The 24963-nt window shown below is 46.8% G+C and overlaps 1 protein-coding gene across 2 annotated transcripts in view; it reads right to left on the bottom strand.

Annotated features, from left to right (window-relative positions):
• Nucleotides 1–2497: 2497 nt before the first annotated feature.
• The window catches only part of LOC121272897 (small conductance calcium-activated potassium channel protein 2-like), a 106654-nt gene continuing 84188 nt past the window's right edge, over nt 2498–24963 (bottom strand). Inside the window, exons 7-8 of one of the 2 annotated variants that reach the window (XM_041179736.1) lie at nt 9024–9093; nt 2498–3007 (exon numbers count right to left, since the gene is read on the bottom strand). In XM_041179736.1, the coding sequence (XP_041035670.1) occupies nt 2726–3007; nt 9024–9093 (352 nt within the window). In that variant the 3' untranslated portion in view covers nt 2498–2725. Of the gene's footprint in view, nt 3008–4001; nt 4064–9023; nt 9094–24963 lie in introns of those variants that run through there. The other variant, XM_041179737.1, reaches the window with a different exon arrangement.

The raw sequence follows: 24963 nt of genomic DNA, 5'->3' as shown, positions 1-24963 counted from the left end.
TTAGCAACCCAGCTGAAGGAAAGGGAACACTGATCAGGCTGAGAAAAGTAACTAAGGGGGAAGGGGTGAGAAATTGATAAGCATTGGGAAAATGATGGGAAATCCGCTTTAAAATTAATATCTGTCTTTGGCCTCGGAGAAGGAGTTTGTGGAGGAAGGGTTAAACCAGGTAGCCTTTCCATTCTTCCTCACTGTCTGGTCAGTTAATCAGCCCAGAAGGTGAGATACACACACATGCACACAGACATTGGAGCCAAAGGACAGATTCGGCTGCAGTGTCTTCCAGGGGCAAATGGTCTCTTGCCACTTGGAGAATGAAGAACTTCTGTGAGTGAGGCGGTGGGTGGGAGGTGTGGAAACGACTCAATGCCCTCGGATCCTGTATCTTCAGCCCTTCACCCCACCCCCAGTGAGAAAGTCAGGGCGGGGGGGGGGGGGGAGGAATCTTTTAAAAAAAAATATTTAACCTCATTGTCACCCACTCTGGTTGAAGCTAATTTTTCACACTCAGTATGGTGAGTCTCAGTGCCAGCCCAGGACAGTTTAACAGTTGTAAAACACTGAAGCACATCCATCACCGTTATACCGACACAGAGTGAATACAAATACTGATAAGCAATCCCTTTGGGTTTTCAACATTCTTCTCCGAGGTTAACCTTTCATCTTATCTTTTTAATAAAAGAACGAGGCATCGCAGAGGCAAGGTGCCACTATGTTTTTTTTGTTATGCCCACGAGTGGCCTGTTTCTGTGCTGTAAATTCTATGTCATTTTCTAAATAGTAGTCTCTCTTTTTTAAAAAAAAAAGCGTCTGACAACCGTGTCTCTCTCTCTCTCTCTCTCTCTGTCCCACGCACACGGAGCGGAACAGCGCAGGGACCCCTCTCCTTTGTTCAACTCGTCCACGCCGTCCCCAGAATTGGCAGACAAAAATTTTGCATAAAATCAAATTTTCTGTTGTCATTGCATCGCCACGGGAACAGAAGGATCATTGCCGCTGGCTTTTCCATGTATAAAAAGGCGAATGAGCTCAATCGAAAGGCCCTCAGAAAAGCCCAGTTTTTTTTTTTCTTCTTTCCCCCCATCCCCACCCCCACCCCTCTCTCTCTTCCTTTTCCTGCTAGTTGAGTGATTTCCTCATGGGAATCGCCCCTGTCATCTTCTGAGGCTGAATTTGGATGAACGACCAGTTAATCCACTTTATTTCGTTTCTTCCCCCCCCCCCCCCCCAAACCCAGACACCAGCGAGAACTCGCCAAGTAACAGAGGAGCTCGGCCGTGGGATTTGTAACATTCACCTCCACTGCTACCTGGGGGGCGTTGGTGGGCTTTGAACGTGGGCTCAAATCCTGGAACGGGACTGGAAGTCGCAGGCTTGTGTGTGTGTGTGTGCGTGTGTGTGTGTGAGATTAACCTAGACAAGTTGGTGCCGAGCTGGTGCGAGCAGGGAAACGCTGACAGCCGCACCCACCACTCAAGAGGCTCGTGTTGTGCTTATTCTGTTTTATATATATATATATATATTTTTGTTGTTTATATAAGTGTTTCTTTAAAAAAAAATTGTTTTGGCAATAAGCAGCGACAGGAAGGCTCTCGGTCAGCTCCTCCTCCTAGTGATGGTCACAGTTTTTGTTTGAAAACACCCGTGTCTCCGCTCCTATGGGGAAGGCAATCCTTCATTTTCACTCCTAACCAGCGAGACCAGCCCCTCACCCAGCACACCAGTCTCTTCTTGCTTCAGAACTGAAGATGCTCCTTTGTTTTTTTTTTTGACCACCCAGCAGCAACTTGAAGGGAGTTGGAGGAGGAGGAGGAGGAGGGGGAGGAGGGGGAGGAGGAGGAGGGGGAGGAGGAGGAGGAGGAGGAGGAGGGGGGAGGAGGGGAGGAGGGGGAGGAGGAGGAGGGGGGGAGGAGGGGGAGGAGGAGGAGGAGGGGGGGGAGGAGGGGGAGGAGGAGGAGGAGGGGGGGGAGGAGGAGGAGGAGAGGAGGAGGGGGGGAGGAGGAGGAGGAGAGGAGGAGGGGGGGAGGAGGAGGAGGGGAGGAGGAGGGGGGGAGGGGAGGAGGGGGGGGAGGGGAGGGGAGGGGGGGGAGGGGAGGAGGAGGAGGGGAGGGGAGGGGGGGGAGGGGAGGAGGAGGAGGGGGGGAGGGGAGGGGAGGAGGAGGAGGGGGGGAGGAGGAGGAGGGGAGGGGAGGAGGAGGGGGGAGGGGAGGAGGAGGGGGGGAGGGGAGGAGGAGGGGGGAGGGGAGGAGGAGGAGGGGGGAGGGGAGGAGGAGGGGGGGAGGGGAGGAGGAGGGGGGGAGGGGAGGAGGAGGAGGGGGGAGGGGAGGGGAGGGGAGGAGGAGGAGGAGGGGGGGAGGAGGAGGAGGAGGAGGAGGGGGGGAGGGGAGGGGAGGAGGAGGAGGGGGGAGGGGAGGGGAGGAGGAGGAGGGGGGGAGGGGAGGAGGAGGAGGAGGAGGGGGGGAGGGGGGAAGGAAGAGGGAGGGGAGGAGGAGGGAGGAGGGGGGGGGGATGCAATAGAGAGGGAGTGTCAGCACCCCCTTGAACCAGTGGGGAGAAAGGGGGACAGGTACAGTGCTGAGTTAGGTGAGAGCTCTGATCCTATGTGCCCGTATCCTCATCCCTTTCCGTTCGCAGAGCCAGCAGGCAAGAAGGGTGGTGAGAGAGGTTGAGGTTGGGGGTGGGGGTGGGAAACGGAAAAATCACGCCTGGTCCGAGGTTCAGGGCCCTAACAGCTGCTGGAGCTGGTGCAAGGGGTCGGGAAGGAAGGGGAGCTGAGCCCCAGCTGGCTGTCAGAGCGCTGGGAGTCGCCGTGGGCACTGCCCGCCTCGGCGATGGCGCTGAGGAGCTGCTGCTGCTGCTGCTGCAGGGTGTCGGCGATCAGCCTGGGCAAGGCATGGAAACTGCTCGTCAGTCCTTCCAGCTTGTTTTCCAGACTCATGATCTGCTTCTCCAAGTCCTCGCCACGGTCGTTCAGCTCTGTGATCAGGTCGTACATGATTGTCTGCATCTGGGACAGAGACACAAGAAAGCAGCGAGGTTTTAGTATCAGAGCGGCATTCCTCATATCCCCATCTCCGCTCTCCTTTCCCTCACCAAGATTACATATTTCCAACTCCTTAACATCGCCTGTCTCTGCCTCCACCCTGAGTCAATCTGCTACAGAAACCCTCATGCATGCTTTCGTACCCCCAGACTCTCACTATTCAAATGCTCCTCCGATCAGCCTACCACCTTCTGTAAACTATAGCTCATCCAAAACTCTGCTGCCCATATGCTAACCTGTACCAAGTCCCATTCATCCATCACCTCATGTGCTCGCTGGCCTCCTCCAGCAATGCCTCAAATTTAAAATTCTCAACCTCCTGTTCAAATCACTCCATGGCCTCACCCCTTCTCCCTATCTCTATAATCTCCTCCAGCTCCACAACTCTCTGTGTTTCTCCGATTCTGACCCCTTGCGCATCCCCACTCTCCTTGCTGCACCATTGACGGCCGTGCCTTCAGCTACCTGGGCCCTAAGCTCTGGAATTGCCTCTCAAAACCTCTCAGCCTCTCTCTCTCCTCCTTTAAGACACTCCTTAAAACTGACCTCTTTGACCAAGCTTCTGGTCACCTGTTTCTCATATCTCCTTATGTGACTCAGGGTCAAATTTTGTCTAATAACATCCCTGTGAAGTACCATGGGTCACTTTTACTACATTAAAGGTGCTATGTAAATACAAGTTGTTGTTGGTAAAAGTTACCACTGAATCTGTTTCTACCACTTTTCAGGTAGTGCATTCCAGACCATAACAACTTATGTAAAAAAAATTCCCATCTCCTCTCTGGTTCCAGCTAAAGCCTGAAGCTGAAAGGTGTTGTCAACATTTGCTGTTTTTCTTTCAGATTTGTAGCATCTGTAGTATATTTATTGTTTTTTTTCCTACATGAAATGAAGTGAACAGAATCAGGGATCTTTACTCCATATCTAACCTCTGCTGTCTCTGAGTGAGGAATTCTTGACACTGACGCTGCATCACAAATGTAGGAACATTCTCCCACTCCCAACACCAATAACCTCGAACTGGGACAAAGCAAAAATTCACAAATTATCACTTTAAATGAGATTCCTTGTTTAAACTGCGATTGCCCGCTTGTAAATTACTATGGAACACCGCATGGTGGCGCCCTGCACTCATCAAATAAATTACAGGCTCCTCCTCTCAAACCCGAGCACAGAATCTGAACATTTCACAACATGCTACCATTTATCTGAGTCATCACTAGCAAAAAGGGACAACTGGCACAATGTCAGCCACTGCCCCTGTCTATCCCACTCTACCTCTGACCCTGTGTATCCCACTCTGCCTCTGACCCTGTATATTCCACTCTGTCACTGCCCCGGTGTATCCCACTCTGCCACTGCCCCTGTGTATCTCACTCTGTCCCTGCCCCTGTATATCTCACTCTGCCACTGCCCCTGTGTATCTCACTCTGTCCCTGACCTCTATATCTCACTCTGCCACTGCCCCTGTGTATCTCACTCTGTCCCTGACCTCTATATCTCACTCTGCCACTGCCCCTGTGTATCTCACTCTGTCCCTGACCTCTATATCTCACTCTGCCACTGCTCCTGTGTATCCCACTCTGTCACTGCCCCTGTGTATCCCACTCTGTCACTGCCCCTGTGTATCCCACTCTGTCACTGCCCCTGTGTATCCCACCCTGTCACTGCTCCTGTGTATCCCACCCTGTCACTGCTCCTGTGTATCCCACTCTGTCACTGCCCCTGTGTATCCCACTCTGTCACTGCTCCTGTGTATCCCACTCTGTCAATGCCCCTGTGTATCCCACCCTGTCACTGCTCCTGTGTATCCCACCCTGTCACTGCTCCTGTGTATCCCACCCTGTCACTGCTCCTGTGTATCCCACTCTGTCACTGCCCCTGTGTATCCCACTCTGTCACTGCTCCTGTATATCCCACTCTGTCAATGCCCCTGTGTATCCCACTCTGTCACTGCCCCTGTGTATCCCACTCTGTCACTGCCCCTGTGTATCCCACTCTGTCACTGCTCTTGTGTATCCCACTCTGTCACTGCCCCTGTGTATTCTACTCTGTCACTGCCCCGGTGTATCCCACTCTGTCACTGCCCCTGTGTATCCCACTCTGTCACTGCACATGTATATCTCACTCTGTCCCTGCTCCTGTGTATCCCACTCTGCCTCTGACCCTGTATATTCCACTCTGTCACTGCCCCTGTGTATCCCACTCTGTCACTGCTCCTGTGTATCCCACTCTGTCACTGCCCCTGTGTATCCCACTCTGTCACTGCCCCTGTGTATCCCACCCTGTCACTGCTCCTGTGTATCCCACCCTGTCACTGCTCCTGTGTATCCCACTCTGTCACTGCCCCAGTGTATCCCACCCTGTCACTGCTCCTGTGTATCCCACTCTGTAACTGCCCCTGTGTATCCCACTCTGTCACTGCCCCTGTGTATCCCACTCTGTCACTGCCCCTGTGTATTCCACTCTGTCACTGCCCCTGTGTATCCCACTCTGTCACTGCCCCTGTGTATCCCACTCTGTCACTGCCCCTGTGTATCCCACTCTGTCACTGCTCCTATGTATTCTACTCTGTCACTGCCCCGGTGTATCCCACTCTGTCACTGCCCCTGTGTATCCCACTCTGTCACTGCACATGTATATCTCACTCTGTCCCTGCTCCTGTGTATCCCACTCTGCCTCTGACCCTGTATATTCCACTCTGTCACTGCCCCTGTGTATCCCACTCTGTCACTGCTCTTGTGTATCCCACTCTGTCACTGCTCCTGTGTATCCCACTCTGTCACTGCCCCTGTGTATCCCACTCTGTCACTGCCCCTGTGTATCCCACTCTGTCACTGCTCCTGTGTATCCCACTCTGTCACTGCTCCTGTGTATCCCACTCTGTCACTGCCCCTGTGTATCCCACTCTGTCACTGCCCCGGTGTATCCCACGCTGCCTCTGACCCTGTATATTCCACTCTGTCACTGCCCCTGTGTATCCCACTCTGTCACTGCTCCTGTGTATCCCACTCTGTCACTGCTCCTGTGTATCCCACTCTGTCACTGCCCCTGTGTATCCCACTCTGTCACTGCCCCTGTGTATCCCACTCTGTCACTGCTCCTGTGTATCCCACTCTGTCACTGCTCCTGTGTATCCCACTCTGTCACTGCTCCTGTGTATCCCACTCTGTCACTGCTCCTGTGTATCCCACTCTGTCACTGCCCCTGTGTATCCCACTCTGTCACTGCTCCTATGTATTCTACTCTGTCACTGCCCCGGTGTATCCCACTCTGTCACTGCTCCTATGTATTCTACTCTGTCACTGCCCCGGTGTATCCCACTCTGTCACTGCCCCTGTGTGTCCCACTCTGTCACTGCACCTGTATATCTCACTCTGTCCCTGCTCCTGTGTATCCCACTCTGCCTCTGACCCTGTATATTCCACTCTGTCACTGCCCCTGTGTATCCCACTCTGTCACTGCCCCTGTGTATCCCACGCTGCCTCTGACCCTGTATATTCCACTCTGTCACTGCCCCTGTGTATCCCACTCTGTCACTGCTCCTGTGTATCCCACTCTGTCACTGCCCCTGTGTATCCCACTCTGTCACTGCCCCTGTGTATCCCACTCTGTCACTGCCCCTGTGTATCCCACTCTGTCACTGCCCCGGTGTATCCCACTCTGTCACTGCCCCTGTGTATCCCACTCTGTCACTGCCCCGGTGTATCCCACTCTGTCACTGCCCCGGTGTATCCCACTCTGTCACTGCCCCGGTGTATCCCACTCTGTCACTGCTCCTGTGTATTCTACTCTGTCACTGCCCCGGTGTATCCCACTCTGTCACTGCCCCTGTGTATCCCACTCTGTCACTGCACATGTATATCTCACTCTGTCCCTGCTCCTGTGTATCCCACTCTGCCTCTGACCCTGTATATTCCACTCTGTCACTGCCCCTGTGTATCCCACTCTGTCACTGCTCCTGTGTATCCCACTCTGTCACTGCCCCTGTGTATCCCACGCTGCCTCTGACCCTGTATATTCCACTCTGTCACTGCCCCTGTGTATCCCACTCTGTCACTGCTCCTGTGTATCCCACTCTGTCACTGCCCCTGTGTATCCCACTCTGTCACTGCCCCTGTGTATCCCACTCTGTCACTGCTCCTGTGTATCCCACTCTGTCACTGCTCCTGTGTATCCCACTCTGTCACTGCTCCTGTGTATCCCACTCTGTCACTGCTCCTGTGTATCCCACTCTGTCACTGCCCCTGTGTATCCCACTCTGTCACTGCACATGTATATCTCACTTTGCCAATGTCCCTGTAGACCTCGTTCTGCCACTGCCCCTCTATATTTCACTCTGCAATTGACACTGTATATCCCTCTGTGCCTGTGTATCTCACTCTGCCACTGGCCCCATATTTCAGACTCCATGTCCCCACTCCCACCCCTGTGTAACGGACTCCGCCGGCGCCCCCTGTATGTCGGACATGCCTCCACCCTGTGTAATGGACTCTGCCACCATCCCTATCCTGGACCTTGCCTCCACCCCTGTATATCTGATTCTGCCACCACCCCAGTGTATCTGACTATATCCTCACAACATCAGTATATCCCAAATTGCTTTACAGTCAATGAAGTACATTTCTAATTAATGCGCAGCAAGATCTCACAGCAATGTTGTAAACAAACTATTTTAGTGAAGTTGATTGAGGGGTAATTATTGGCCAGTTCACCAGGCAGAGGTCCCCTGATCTGCGCCCAACTGGGAGGGCAGACTGGGCACTTGATTTAACGTCTTATCCAAAAGACAGTGCCTCTGCCAGTGCCGTGGTCCTTCAGTACTGCACTGGGATTGTCGGCCTGTTTTTGGCTCAAGGTTCTTGAGCGGGATTTGAAACCACAACCATTCTGACGCAGAGGCAAGAGTGCTGCCCACTGTGGCTGAATACAACATGGGCTAGTTACAAAGTAAAACTGCTCCTTCTAAAAAGGACGAGGGCAAAAAAAAAAGACTCTAGCTGTATCTGTCATTCCTGCCCTGAGTTAAACACTAAAAGGAGCACTAAAATGAGTTTTATTGATGACAATTGCTTTACCCCTGCAATCATTTAATTCAAAACAGCATGCGATACGTTTTGAGTAGCGCGGTGCCTTTTGGAGACGGTCCCTGAGCTGGCCGCTCTTGGTGCTGAAGGATTTCTGATTGAATTAAATAAAGATCTGCAATTGGATTAAAAAAGCTGCTTGTTACTATAGCCACAATCAGAGGAGCAGAGGTGAAAGAAAACGACAGGCAGGTAAATGAAATGAGATGGAACAGCTGGTGGGATTAACCAGGCACAAGCACAGAGATTCCTGCCACACAGATATAATCCTCTAATAATTTAAAGCATGCTCTTAACTCCCGTATAATGCTACTGTGCAGCTTCGGAATAATCCCCTCATTACGCCTGTATCTGAATCTCTTGACGGCGTTAAGTTGCTGCTGTTTCTCGCCCCAACTGCACTTCTCCACCTGCAATCACTATCGTTGTCCTCTTCCCAAAGGTGCCAACCCTCACTGGTGGGGTTTGACCAGAATCCCCACTCCCCCCCCCAGTCCCAGTAGCTGATCTGTGACCCTCCTTCACTTGAGAGGCAGAACAGCCATTGACCATTAGCAATCAATCGAGAGCAGCACCACAGTCTCTACCGACGTCTGGTTTGGAGAGCGGCAGGGGAGATATCACCACTAAAGAAAGTGATTTTCTTTCCCCTGTGCTCTTCTTCGGGGCACTAAAGCGAATTGGGCCATCGTCTGAGGTCAGCTGTCTCAATCTGTACCAGGGATAGAACCTGGCATCTTACTTCTCTGAGTGACTCAGTCCCTTTAATTACCAATTGAGGCATCAAGGGAGCAAGGCAAAATTGTAATAGCGTGGAATCAAAGGTGCCTGAGGGAATGTGAGCTGTCCTACCCTCCCCCAGAAGAATTTTTGTTTATTTTGATGAATATTACCTTTGAGAGATCGACCAGGGTGTTTGCCTGGTCGTTGAGTTTCCTCTGCTCCATCTTCACATTGCGAAGCCTGTGGGATAATCAGAAAAGTACAGACCCTCACAACTACTGAATGCAACAAATCTGAACACTCTCAGTGACCCCCTCGCCCCGCATATGTCATCTCCGAACGATCCTCTTTGGTCAAGGCAAGATGGCCTGACCCCTGGATATCAGAATCCCTGAAGGGCGGCAAACAGATCAACTGTGAATGAATGTGAATGGGAGGAGGCCATTCAGCCCCTCGAGTCTGTTCCGCCATTCAGTCAGATAGTGGTGGATCTGCCCCTCTAGTCCATTTGCCCACCTTTGCTCCATACCCCTTTATACTTTACCCAACAAAATTCTATTGACCTCAATCTTGGGGAGTGAGTTCTAGATTTCCGTTACCCTTTGTAAGAAACAGGCTTCCTGACATCAACACCAAACCTAATTTTAAGATGATGCCCCTTTGTTCTTGATTCTCCCACAAGAGGAAATAGTTTCTCTGTATCTACACTATGGAGCCCCTTAATTATTTTCAACACCTGAATAAAATTACCCCTTAATCTTCTGTGTTCAATGCAAGCCATACTTTTAGCCCCAGTTTCATTCTGGTGAACCTGCACTGCACCTACACATTTTCTCAAAGTTCAACAGTATTGCATAGGATTCTAGCTGTGCTGCCTGCCCAGCAAGCAGTCCCCTCCCCTACAGCATGGTGACTGAGATAGGTAACTTGCTGGGTGTCAATATGCCACCTACCACTCAATTTTGCAGTGTGCCAACCTACATTTCAGCCAATCACAACAAGCCTTTTATCCCCAGTGCCTGAACAGTGACTCTCTAACGTTTATCTCTGCCTCTCCAAGACACAGACTCCTGCTGAGTCAAGACATTTAATGTTTTACATAGGTAACATCACAGCTAAGTCAGATCCTGTCCTCATCCAACACATATACACACTTGCTAGCAACAGTCACTGGCTAGCAACCAGAAGCAGGAATTGTAATTCAATCCCAAGTATAAGTTATTTTGTATATATATTGGCTGAACCTTTCAATTAGATTCCAGCATGTAACTCACTCCCGTGTACCTGTTATTCTGTATTTAAACCACCCCAAACCCCTCGATTAGATTCCAGTCTATAATTCACTCTCGTGTATCTGTTATTCTATATTTAAATTACCCAAACTCCTCAATTAGATTCCAGCATGTAACTCAATCCTGGGTATCTGTTATCCTACATTTAAATTACCTGAACCTCTTGATTAGATTCCAGCATGTAACTCACTCCTGGGTTTCTGTTATTCTACATTTAAATTACCTGAACCTCTTGATTGGATTCCAGTCTGGAACTCACTCCCGGGTATCTGTTATTCTATATATAAACCACCCCGTACCCCTCGATTAGATTCCAGTCTGTAACTCACTCCCGGGTATCTGTTATTCTATATATAAACCACCCTGAACCCCTCGATTAGATTCCAGTCTGTAACTCACTCCCCAGAATCTGTTATTCTATATATAAACCCACCCCGAACCCCTCGATTAGATTCCAGTCTGTAACTCACTTCCGGATATCTGTTATTCAATATATAAACCACCCGAACCCCTCGATTAGATTCCAGTCTGTAACTCACTCCCGGGTATCTGTTATTCTATATATAAACCACCCCGAACACCTCGATTAGATTCCAGTCTGTAACTCACTCCCGGGTATCTGTTATTCTATATATAAACCACCCCGGACCCCTCGATTAGATTCCAGTGTGTAACTCACTCCCAGGTATCTGTTATTCTATATGTAAACCACCCCAAACCCCTCGATTAGATTCCAGTGTGTAACTCACTCCCGGGTATCTGTTATTCTATATATAAAGCACCCGAACCCCTTGATTAGATTCCAGCATGTAACTCACTCCCGGGTATCTGTTATTCTATATATAAACCACCCTGAACCCCTCGATTAGATTCCAGTCTGTAACTCACTCCCCAGAATCTGTTATTCTATGTATAAACCCACCCCGAACCCCTCGATTAGATTCCAGTCTGTAACTCACTCCTGGGTATCTGTTATTCTATATATAAACCCACCCCGAACCCCTCAATTAGATTCCAGCATGTAACTCACTCCCGGGTATCTGTTATTCTATATATAAACCACCCCGAACCCCTCGATTAGATTCCAGTCTGTAACTCACTCCCGGGTATCTGTTATTCTATATATAAACCACCCCGAACCCCTCGATTAGATTCCAGTCTGTAACTCACTCCCAGGTATCTGTTATTCTATATGTAAACCACCCCAAACCCCTCGATTAGATTCCAGTGTGTAACTCACACCCGGGTATCTGTTATTCTATATATAAACCACCCCGAACCCCTCGATTAGATTCCAGTCTGTAACTCACTCCCGGGTATCTGTTATTCTATATATAAACCACCCGAACCCCTCGATTAGATTCCAGTGTGTAACTCACTCCCAGGTATCTGTTATTATATATGTAAACCACCCCAAACCCCTCGATTAGATTCCAGTGTGTAACTCACTCCCGGGTATCTGTTATTCTATATATAAACCACCCGAACCCCTTGATTAGATTCCAGCATGTAACTCACTCCCGGGTATCTGTTATTCTATATATAAACCACCCTGAACCCCTCGATTAGATTCCAGTCTGTAACTCACTCCCCAGAATCTGTTATTCTATATATAAACCCACCCCGAACCCCTCGATTAGATTCCAGTCTGTAACTCACTCCCGGGTATCTGTTATTCAATATATAAACCACCCGAACCCCTCGATTAGATTCCAGTCTGTAACTCACTCTCGGGTATCTGTTATTCTATATATAAACCACCCCGAACCCCTCGATTAGATTCCAGTCTGAAACTCACTCCCGGGTATCTGTTATTCTATATATAAACCACCTGAACCCCTCGATTAGATTCCAGTGTGTAACTCACACCCAGGTATCTGTTATTATATATGTAAACCACCCCAAACCCCTCGATTAGATTCCAGTGTGTAACTCACTCCCGGGTATCTGTTATTCTATATATAAACCACCCGAACCCCTTGATTAGATTCCAGCATGTAACTCACTCCCGGGTATCTGTTATTCTATATATAAACCACCCTGAACCCCTCGATTAGATTCCAGTCTGTAACTCACTCCCCAGAATCTGTTATTCTATATATAAACCCACCCCGAACCCCTCGATTAGATTCCAGTCTGTAACTCACTCCCGGGTATCTGTTATTCAATATATAAACCACCCGAACCCCTCGATTAGATTCCAGTCTGTAACTCACTCCCGGGTATCTGTTATTCTATATATAAACCACCCCGAACCCCTCGATTAGATTCCAGTCTGTAACTCACTCCCGGGTATCTGTTATTCTATATATAAACCACCCCGAACCCCTCGATTAGATTCCAGTGTGTAACTCACTCCCAGGTATCTGTTATTCTATATGTAAACCACCCCGAACCCCTCGATTAGATTCCAGTGTGTAACTCACTCCCGGGTATCTGTTATTCTATATATAAACCACCCCGAACCCCTCGATTAGATTCCAGTCTGTAACTCACTCCCGGGTATCTGTTATTCTATATATAAACCCACCCCGAACCCCTCGATTAGATTCCAGTCTGTAACTCACTCCCGGGTATCTGTTATTCTATATATAAACCACCCGAACCCCTCAATTAGATTCCAGCATGTAACTCACTCCCGGGTATCTGTTATTCTATATATAAACCACCCCGAACCCCTCGATTAGATTCCAGTCTGTAACTCACTCCTGGGTATCTGTTATTCTATATATAAACCACCCCGAACCCCTCGATTAGATTCCAGTGTGTAACTCACTCCCAGGTATCTGTTATTCTATATTTAAACCACCCCGAACGCCTCGATTAGATTCCAGTGTGTAACTCACTCCCGGGCATCTGTTATTCTATATATAAACCACCTGAACCCCTCAATTAGATTCCAGTCTGTAACTCACTCCCGGGTATCTGTTATTCTATATATAAACCACCCCGAAACCCTCGATTAGATTCCAGTCTGTAACTCACTCCCGGGTATCTGTTATTCTATATATAAACCACCTGAACCCCTCAATTAGATTCCAGTCTGTAACTCACTCCCGGGTATTTGTTATTCTATATATAAACCACCCCGAACCCCTCGATTAGATTCCAGTCTGTAACTCACTCCCAGGTATCTGTTATTCTATATGTAAACCACCCCAAACCCCTCGATTAGATTCCAGTGTGTAACTCACACCCGGGTATCTGTTATTCTATATATAAACCACCCCGAACCCCTCGATTAGATTCCAGTCTGTAACTCACTCCCGGGTATCTGTTATTCTATATATAAACCACCCGAACCCCTCGATTAGATTCCAGTGTGTAACTCACTCCCAGGTATCTGTTATTATATATGTAAACCACCCCAAACCCCTCGATTAGATTCCAGTGTGTAACTCACTCCCGGGTATCTGTTATTCTATATATAAACCACCCGAACCCCTTGATTAGATTCCAGCATGTAACTCACTCCCGGGTATCTGTTATTCTATATATAAACCACCCTGAACCTCTCGATTAGATTCCAGTCTGTAACTCACTCCCCAGAATCTGTTATTCTATATATAAACCCACCCCGAACCCCTCGATTAGATTCCAGTCTGTAACTCACTCCCGGGTATCTGTTATTCAATATATAAACCACCCGAACCCCTCGATTAGATTCCAGTCTGTAACTCACTCCCGGGTATCTGTTATTCTATATATAAACCACCCCGAACCCCTCGATTAGATTCCAGTCTGTAACTCACTCCCGGGTATCTGTTATTCTATATATAAACCACCCCGAACCCCTCGATTAGATTCCAGTGTGTAACTCACTCCCAGGTATCTGTTATTCTATATGTAAACCACCCCGAACCCCTCGATTAGATTCCAGTGTGTAACTCACTCCCGGGTATCTGTTATTCTATATATAAACCACCCCGAACCCCTCGATTAGATTCCAGTCTGTAACTCACTCCCGGGTATCTGTTATTCTATATATAAACCACCCGAACCCCTCGATTAGATTCCAGTCTGTAACTCACTCCCGGGTATCTGTTATTCTATATATAAACCACCCGAACCCCTCAATTAGATTCCAGCATGTAACTCACTCCCGGGTATCTGTTATTCTATATATAAACCACCCCGAACCCCTCGATTAGATTCCAGTCTGTAACTCACTCCTGGGTATCTGTTATTCTATATATAAACCACCCCGAACCCCTCGATTAGATTCCAGTGTGTAACTCACTCCCAGGTATCTGTTATTCTATATTTAAACCACCCCGAACGCCTCGATCAGATTCCAGTGTGTAACTCACTCCCGGGCATCTGTTATTCTATATATAAACCACCTGAACCCCTCGATTAGATTCCAGTCTGTAACTCACTCCCGGGTATCTGTTATTCTATATATAAACCACCCCGCACCCCTCGATTAGATTTCAGTCTGTAACTCACTCCCGGGTATCTGTTATTCTATATATAAACCACCCCGCACCCCTCGATTAGATTCCAGTCTGTAACTCACTCCCAGGTATCTGTTATTCTATATATAAACCATCCGAACCCCTCGATTAGATTCCAGTCTGTAACTCACTCCCGGGTATCTGTTATTCTATATATAAACCACCCCGAACCCCTCGATTAGATTCCAGTCTGTAACTCACTCCCAGGTATCTGTTATTCTATATATAAACCACCTGAACCCCTTGATTAGATTCCAGTCTATAACTCACCCCCGGGTGTCTGTTATTCTATATGTAAACCCCCCGAACCCCTCAATTAGGTTCCAGTGTGTAACTCACTCCCGGGTATCTGTTATTCTATATATAAACCACCCCGAACCCCTCGATTAGATTCCAGTCTGTAACTCACTCCCAGGTACCTGTTATTCTATATATAAACCACCCCGAACCCCTCGATTAGATTCCAGTCTGTAATTCACTCCCAGGTATCTGTTATTCTATATATAAACCACCTAAACTCCTCGATCAGATTCCAGTCTGTAACTCACTCCTGGGTAACTGTTATTCTATATATAAACCACCCCGAACCCCTCGATTAGATTCCAGTCTGTAACTCACTCCTGTGTATCTGTTATTCTATATATAAACCACCCCGAACCCCTCGATTAGATTCCAGCCTGTAACTCACTCTCGGGTATCTGTTATTCTATATATAAACCACCCTGAACCCCTCGATTAGATTCCAGTCTATAACTCACTCTTGGGTATTGGAATCAATGTATTGATTCCGATGATTAGTTACCAGTCTCTAACTCACTCCTGGATATCTGTTATTCTAGATATAAATCACCCGAACCTCTTGATTAGATTCCAGTCAGTAACTCACTCCTGGATATCTGTTATTCTAGATATAAATCACCCGAACCTCTTGATTAGATTCCAGTCAGTAACTCACTCCCTGGAATCTGTTATTCTATATATAAACTACCTGAACCTCTCAATTAGATTCCAGCCTGTAATTCACTCCTGGGTACCTGTTATTCTATATATATACCCCCGAACCCCTCAATTAGGTTCCAGCCTGTAACTCACTCCTGGGTACTGTTATTCTATATATAAACCACCCTGAACCCCTCGATTAGATTCCAGTCTGTTACTCACTCTCGGGTATCTGTTATTCTATATATAAACCACCCCGAACCCCTCGATTAGATTCCAGTCTGTAACTCACTCCCGGGTATCTGTTATTCTATATATAAACCACCCCGAACCCCTCGATTAGATTCCAGTCTGTTACTCACTCTCGGGTATCTGTTATTCTATATATAAACCACCCCGAACCCCTCGATTAGATTCCAGTCTGTAACTCACTCCCGGGTATCTGTTATTCTATATATAAACCACCCCGAACCCCTCGATTAGATTCCAGTCTGTAACTCACTCCCGGCTATCTGTTATTCTATATATAAACCTCCCCCGAACCCCTCGATCAGACTCCAGTCTGTAACTCACTCCCTGGAATCTGTTATTCTATATATAAACTACCTGAACCTCTCAATTAGATTCCAGCCTGTAATTCACTCCTGGGTACCTGTTATTCTATATATATACCCCCGAACCCCTCAATTAGGTTCCAGCCTGTAACTCACTCCTGGGTACTGTTATTCTATATATAAACCACCCCGAACCCCTCGATTAGATTCCAGTCTGTTACTCACTCTCGGGTATCTGTTATTCTATATATAAACCACCCCGAACCCCTCGATTAGATTCCAGTCTGTAACTCACTCCCGGGTATCTGTTATTCTATATATAAACCACCCCGAACCCCTCGATTAGATTCCAGTCTGTTACTCACTCTCGGGTATCTGTTATTCTATATATAAACCACCCCGAACCCCTCGATTAGATTCCAGTCTGTAACTCACTCCCGGGTATCTGTTATTCTATATATAAACCACCCCGAACCCCTCGATTAGATTCCAGTCTGTAACTCACTCCCCAGAATCTGTTATTCTATATATAAACCCACCCCGAACCCCTCGATTAGATTCCAGTCTGTAACTCACTCCCGGGTATCTGTTATTCTATATATAAACCACCCCGAACCCCTCGATTAGATTCCAGTCTGTTACTCACTCTCTGGTATCTGTTATTCTATATATAAACCACCCCTAACCCCTCGATTAGATTCCAGTCTGTAACTCACTCCCGGGTATCTGTTATTCTATATATAAATCACCCCGAACACCTCGATTAGATTCCAGTCTGTTACTCACTCTCGGGTATCTGTTATTCTATATATAAACCACCCCGAACCCCTCGATTAGATTCCAGTCTGTAACTCACTCCCGGGTATCTGTTATTCTATATATAAACCACCCCGAACCCCTCGATTAGATTCCAGTCTGTAACTCACTCCCGGGTATCTGTTATTCTATATATAAACCACCCCGAACACCTCGATTAGATTCCAGTCTGTTACTCACTCTCGGGTATCTGTTATTCTATATATAAACCACCCGAACCCCTCGATTAGATTCCAGTCTGTAACTCACTCCCGGGTATCTGTTATTCTATATATAAACCACCCCGAACCCCTCGATTAGATTCCAGTCTGTTACTCACTCTCTGGTATCTGTTATTCTATATATAAACCACCCCTAACCCCTCGATTAGATTCCAGTCTGTAACTCACTCCCGGGTATCTGTTATTCTATATATAAACCACCCCGAACCCCTCGATTAGATTCCAGTCTGTAACTCACTCCCGGGTATCTGTTATTCTATATATAAACCACCCCGAACCCCTCGATTAGATTCCAGTCTGTAACTCACTCCCGGGTATCTGTTATTCTATATATAAACCACCCCGAACACCTCGATTAGATTCCAGTCTGTTACTCACTCTCGGGTATCTGTTATTCTATATATAAACCACCCCGAACCCCTCGATTAGATTCCAGACTGTAACTCACTCCCGGGTATCTGTTATTCTATATATAAACCACCCCGAACCCCTCGATTAGATTCCAGTCTGTTACTCACTCTCGGGTATCTGTTATTCTATATATAAACCACCCCGAACCCCTCGATTAGATTCCAGTCTGTTACTCACTCTCTGGTATCTGTTATTCTATATATAAACCACCCCTAACCCCTCGATTAGATTCCAGTCTGTTACTCACTCCCGGGTATCTGTTATTCTATATATAAACCACCCCGAACCCCTCGATTAGATTCCAGTCTGTTACTCACTCCCGGGTATCTGTTATTCTATATATAAACCACCCCGAACCCCTCGATTAGATTCCAGCCTGTAACTCACTCCTGGGTATCTGTTATCCTATATATAAACCACCCCGAACCCCTCGATTAGATTCCAGTCTGTTACTCACTCTCGGGTATCTGTTATTCTATATATAAACCACCCCGAACCCCTCGATTAGATTCCAGCCTGTAACTCACTCCTGTGTATCTGTTATCCTATATATAAACCACCCCGAACCCCTCGATTAGATTCCAGCCTGTAACTCACTCCTGTGTATCTGTTATCTATATATAAACCACCCCGAACCCCTCGATTAGATTTCAGGCTGTAACTCACTCCCGGGTATCTGTTATTCTATATATAAACCCTCTGAACCCCTCGATTAGATTCCAGTCTGTAACTCACTCCCGGGTATCTGTTATTCTATATATAAACCACCCCTAATCCCTCGATTAGATTCCAGCCTGTAACTCACTCCCGGGTATCTGTTATTCTATATATAAACCACCCCGAACCCCTCGATTAGATTCCAGCCTGTAACTCACTCCCTGGTATCTGTTATTCTATATATAAACCACCCCGAACCCCTCGATTAGATTCCAGTCTGTAACTCACTCCCGGGTATCTGTTATTCTATATATAAACCACCCCGAACCCCTCGATTAGATTCCAGTCTGTAACTCACTCCCGGGTATCTGTTATTCTATATATAAACCACCCCGAACCCCTCGATTAGATTCCAGTCTGTAACTCACTCCCGGGTATCTGTTATTCTATATATAAACCACCCCGAACCCCTCGATTAGATTCCAGTCTGTAACTCACTCCCGGGTATCTGTTATTCTATATATAAACCACCCTGATCCCCTCGATTAGATTCCAGTCTGTAACTCACTCCCGGGTATCTGTTATTCTATATATAAACCACCCTGATCCCCTCGATTAGATTCCAGTCTGTAACTCACTCCTGGGTATCTGTTATCATATATATAAACCACCCGAACCCCTCGATTAGATTCCAGTCTGTAACTCACTCCCGGGTATCTGTTATTCTATATATAAACCACCCCGAACCCCTCGATTAGATTCCAGTCTGTAACTCACTCCTGGGTATCTGTTATCCTATATATAAACCACCCCGAACCCCTCGATTAGATTCCAGTCTGTAACTCACTCCCGGGTATCTGTTATTCTATATATAAACCACCCCGAACCCCTCGATTAGATTCCAGTCTGTAACTCACTCCTGTGTATCTGTTATTCTATATATAAACCACCCCGAACCCCTCGATTAGATTCCAGTCTGTAACTCACTCCTGTGTATCTGTTATCCTATATATAAACCACCCCGAACCCCTCGATTAGATTCCAGTCTGTAACTCACTCCTGTGTATCTGTTATCCTATATATAAACCACCCCGAACCCCTCGATTAGATTCCAGCCTGTTACTCACTCCTGGGTATCTGTTATCCTATATATAAACCACCCCGAACCCCTCGATTAGATTCCAGTCTGTAACTCACTCCCGGGTATCTGTTATTCTATATATAAACCACCCCGAACCCCTCGATTAGATTCCAGTCTGTTACTCACTCTCGGGTATCTGTTATTCTATATATAAACCACCCCGAACCCCTCGATTAGATTCCAGCCTGTAACTCACTCCTGGGTATCTGTTATCCTATATATAAACCACGCCGAACCCCTCGATTAGATTCCAGTCTGTAACTCACTCCCGGGTATCTGTTATTCTATATATAAACCACCCGAACCCCTCGATTAGATTCCAGTCTGTAACTCACTCCCGGGTATCTGTTATTCTATATATAAACCACCCGAACCCCTCGATTAGATTCCAGTCTGTAACTCACTCCCGGGTATCTGTTATTCTATATATAAACCACCCCGAACCCCTCGATTAGATTCCAGCCTGTAACTCACTCCTGTGTATCTGTTATTCTATATATAAACCACCCCGAACCCCTCGATTAGATTCCAGCCTGTAACTCACTCCTGGGTATCTGTTATCCTATATATAAACCACCCCGAACCCCTCGATTAGATTCCAGTCTGTAACTCACTCCCGGGTATCTGTTATTCTATATATAAACCACCCCGAACCCCTCGATTAGATTCCAGTCTGTTACTCACTCTCGGGTATCTGTTATTCTGTATATAAACCATCCGAATCCCTCGATTAGATTCCAGCCTGTAACTCACTCCCGGGTATCTGTTATTCTATATATAAACCACCCCGAACCCCTCGATTAGATTCCAGTCTGTTACTCACTCTCGGGTATCTGTTATTCTGTATATAAACCATCCGAATCCCTCGATTAGATTCCAGCCTGTAACTCACTCCCGGGTATCTGTTATTCTATATATAAACCACCCCGAACCCCTCGATTAGATTCCAGTCTGTTACTCACTCCTGGGTATCTGTTATTCTATATATAAACCACCCCGAACCCCTCGATTAGATTCCAGTGTGTAACTCACTCCCGGGTATCTGTTATTCTATATATAAACCACCCCGAACCCCTCGATTAGATTCCAGTCTGTAACTCACTCTCGGGTATCTGTTATTCTATATATAAACCACCCCGAACACCTCGATTAGATTCCAGTCTGTTACTCACTCTCGGGTATCTGTTATTCTATATATAAACCACCCCGAACCCCTCGATTAGATTCCAGACTGTAACTCACTCCCGGGTATCTGTTATTCTATATATAAACCACCCCGAACCCCTCGATTAGATTCCAGTCTGTTACTCACTCTCGGGTATCTGTTATTCTATATATAAACCACCCCGAACCCCTCGATTAGATTCCAGTCTGTTACTCACTCTCTGGTATCTGTTATTCTATATATAAACCACCCCTAACCCCTCGATTAGATTCCAGTCTGTAACTCACTCCCGGGTATCTGTTATTCTATATATAAACCACCCCGAACCCCTCGATTAGATTCCAGTCTGTTACTCACTCCCGGGTATCTGTTATTCTATATATAAACCACCCCGAACCCCTCGATTAGATTCCAGCCTGTAACTCACTCCTGGGTATCTGTTATCCTATATATAAACCACCCCGAACCCCTCGATTAGATTCCAGTCTGTTACTCACTCTCGGGTATCTGTTATTCTATATATAAACCACCCCGAACCCCTCGATTAGATTCCAGCCTGTAACTCACTCCTGTGTATCTGTTATCCTATATATAAACCACCCCGAACCCCTCGATTAGATTCCAGCCTGTAACTCACTCCTGTGTATCTGTTATCCTATATATAAACCACCCCGAACCCCTCGATTAGATTCCAGCCTGTAACTCACTCCCAGGTATCTGTTATTCTATATATAAACCCTCTGAACCCCTCGATTAGATTCCAGTCTGTAACTCACTCCCGGGTATCTGTTATTCTATATATAAACCACCCCGAACCCCTCGATTAGATTCCAGCCTGTAACTCACTCCCGGGTATCTGTTATCCTATATATAAACCACCCCGAACCCCTCGATTAGATTCCAGCCTGTAACTCACTCCTGTGTATCTGTTATCCTATATATAAACCACCCCGAACCCCTCGATTAGATTCCAGCCTGTAACTCACTCCCAGGTATCTGTTATTCTATATATAAACCCTCTGAACCCCTCGATTAGATTCCAGTCTGTAACTCACTCCCGGGTATCTGTTATTCTATATATAAACCACCCCGAACCCCTCGATTAGATTCCAGTCTGTTACTCACTCCCGGGTATCTGTTATTCTATATATAAACCACCCCGAACCCCTCGATTAGATTCCAGCCTGTAACTCACTCCCGGGTATCTGTTATTCTATATGTAAACCACCCCGAACCCCTCGATTAGATTCCAGTCTGTAACTCACTCCCGGGTATCTGTTATTCTATATATAAACCACCTGAACCCCTCGATTAGATTCCAGTCTGTAACTCACTCCTGGGTATCTGTTATCCTATATATAAACCACCCGAACCCCTCGATTAGATTCCAGTCTGTAACTCACTCCCGGGTATCTGTTATTCTATATATAAACCCCCCGAACCCCTCGATTAGATTCCAGTCTGTAACTCACTCCTGGGTATCTGTTATCCTATATATAAACCACCCGAACCCCTCGATTAGATTCCAGTCTGTAACTCACTCCCGGGTATCTGTTATTCTATATATAAACCACCCCGAACCCCTCGATTAGATTCCAGTCTGTAACTCACTCCTGTGTATCTGTTATTCTATATATAAACCACCCCGAACCCCTCGATTAGATTCCAGTCTGTAACTCACTCCTGTGTATCTGTTATCCTATATATAAACCACCCCGAACCCCTCGATTAGATTCCAGTCTGTTACTCACTCTCGGGTATCTGTTATTCTATATATAAACCACCCCGAACCCCTCGATTAGATTCCAGCCTGTAACTCACTCCTGGGTATCTGTTATCCTATATATAAACCACGCCGAACCCCTCGATTAGATTCCAGTCTGTAACTCACTTCTGGGTATCTGTTATTCTATATATAAACCACCCGAACCCCTCGATTAGATTCCAGTCTGTAACTCACTCCCGGGTATCTGTTATTCTATATATAAACCACCCCGAACCCCTCGATTAGATTCCAGTCTGTAACTCACTCCCGGGTATCTGTTATTCTATATATAAACCACCCCGAACCCCTCGATTAGATTCCAGCCTGTAACTCACTCCTGGGTATCTGTTATTCTATATATAAACCACCCCGAACCCCTCGATTAGATTCCAGCCTGTAACTCACTCCTGGGTATCTGTTATCCTATATATAAACCACCCCGAACCCCTCGATTAGATTCCAGTCTGTAGCTCACTCCCGGGTATCTGTTATTCTATATATAAACCACCCCGAACCCCTCGATTAGATTCCAGTCTGTTACTCACTCTCGGGTATCTGTTATTCTGTATATAAACCATCCGAATCCCTCGATTAGATTCCAGCCTGTAACTCACTCCCGGGTATCTGTTATTCTATATATAAACCACCCCGAACCCCTCGATTAGATTCCAGTCTGTTACTCACTCTCGGGTATCTGTTATTCTGTATATAAACCATCCGAATCCCTCGATTAGATTCCAGCCTGTAACTCACTCCCGGGTATCTGTTATTCTGTATATAAACCACCCCGAACCCCTCGATTAGATTCCAGTCTGTTACTGACTCCCGGGTATCTGTTATTCTATATATAAACCACCCCGATCCCCTCGATTAGATTCCAGTCTGTTACTCACTCCTGGGTATCTGTTATTCTATATATAAACCACCCCGAACCCCTCGATTAGATTCCAGTGTGTAACTCACTCCCGGGTATCTGTTATTCTATATATAAACCACCCCGAACCCCTCGATTAGATTCCAGCCTGTTACTCACTCTCGGGTATCTGTTATTCTATATATAAACCACCTCGAACCCCTCGATTAGATTCCAGTCTGTAACTCACTCCTGGGTATCTGTTATTCTATATATAAACCACCCCGAACCCCTCGATTAGATTCCAGTCTGTAACTCACTCCCGGGTATCTGTTATTCTATATATAAACCACCCCGAACCCCTCGATTAGATTCCAGCCTGTTACTCACTCCCGGGTATCTGTTATTCTATATATAAACCACCCCAAACCCCTCGATTAGATTCCAGTCTGTAACTCACTCCTGGGTATCTGTTATTCTATATATAAACCACCCCGAACCCCTCGATTAGATTCCAGTCTGTAACTCACTCCCGGGTATCTGTTATTCTATATATAAACCACCCGAACCCCTCGATTAGATTCCAGTCTGTAACTCACTCCCGGGTGTCTGTTATTCTATATATAAACCACCCCGTAGCCCTCGATTAGATTCCAGTCTGTAACTCACTCCCGGGTATCTGTTATTCTATATATAAACCACCCCGAACCCCTCGATTAGATTCCAGTCTGTAACTCACTCCCGGGTATCTGTTATTCTATATATAAACCACCCGAACCCCTCGATCAGACTCCAGTCTGTTACTCACTCCCACGCATCTGTTATTCTATATATAAACCACCCCGAACCCCTCGATTAGATTCCAGTCTGTAACTCACTCCCGGGTATCTGTTATTCTATATATAAACCACCCCGAACCCCTCGATTAGATTCCAGTCTGTAACTCACTCCCGGGTATCTGTTATTCTATATATAAACCCACCCCGAACCCCTCGATTAGATTCCAGTCTATAGCTCAAACCCGTGTATCTGTTATTCTATATATAAACCATCCCAAAGCCCTCGATTAGATTCCAGTCTGTTACTCACTCTCGGGTATCTGTTATTCTATATATAAACCACCCCGAACCCCTCGATTAGATTCCAGTGTGTAACTCACTCCCGGGTATCTGTTATTCTATATATAAACCACCCCGAACCCCTCAATTAGATTCCAGTCTGTAACTCACTCCCGGGTATCTGTTATTCTATATATAAACCACCCCGAACCCCTCGATTAGATTCCAGCCTGTTACTCACTCTCGGGTATCGCAAGCTCCAACAACGTATTGATACCAATGCCCATCCAGGACCCTCCACCCCTTCCTATCCCTCTGACCCCATCCCGTCTTCTAATCCCAGCCCTTGCTGTGTATTCACCATACCCTCTGACCTTCCCCTCTCTGTTGCTGAACGTTCAGTACTCAACAAAGCACTCAGTTCCATACCCTTATGCCCTCACCTCAATGAATTTTAGGCTCGGCACAATGCTGAACTCTTCTTCCACCGCCTTCGTCTGTGCTCACTTCTACGGGCAGGAATCCTCCCCCAGTTCAACGGATCCTTTTACCTGCCTCCAGTATTCTTCCTCCACCTGGATCCCTCCTTATGACCTCTTACCTGCTCTTGATCTTTTCATTGAGGGCTGTCGGCGTGACATCAGCCATCTCAATTTCTCTGCTCCTCTCACCCACTCTCACCTGTCTCCTTCTGAACTTGCTGCATTCCATTCTCTTGGGTCCAACCCTGACTTTGTTATCAAACCTGCTGACAAGGGTGGTGCTGCTGTTGTCTGGCGTA

Source organism: Carcharodon carcharias, chromosome 36, assembly GCF_017639515.1.
Source record: "Carcharodon carcharias isolate sCarCar2 chromosome 36, sCarCar2.pri, whole genome shotgun sequence".
NCBI lineage: Eukaryota > Metazoa > Chordata > Chondrichthyes > Lamniformes > Lamnidae > Carcharodon > Carcharodon carcharias.
The sequence above is the reverse complement of the archived record's forward strand: the minus strand, read 5'-3'. Positions and strand labels throughout refer to the sequence as shown.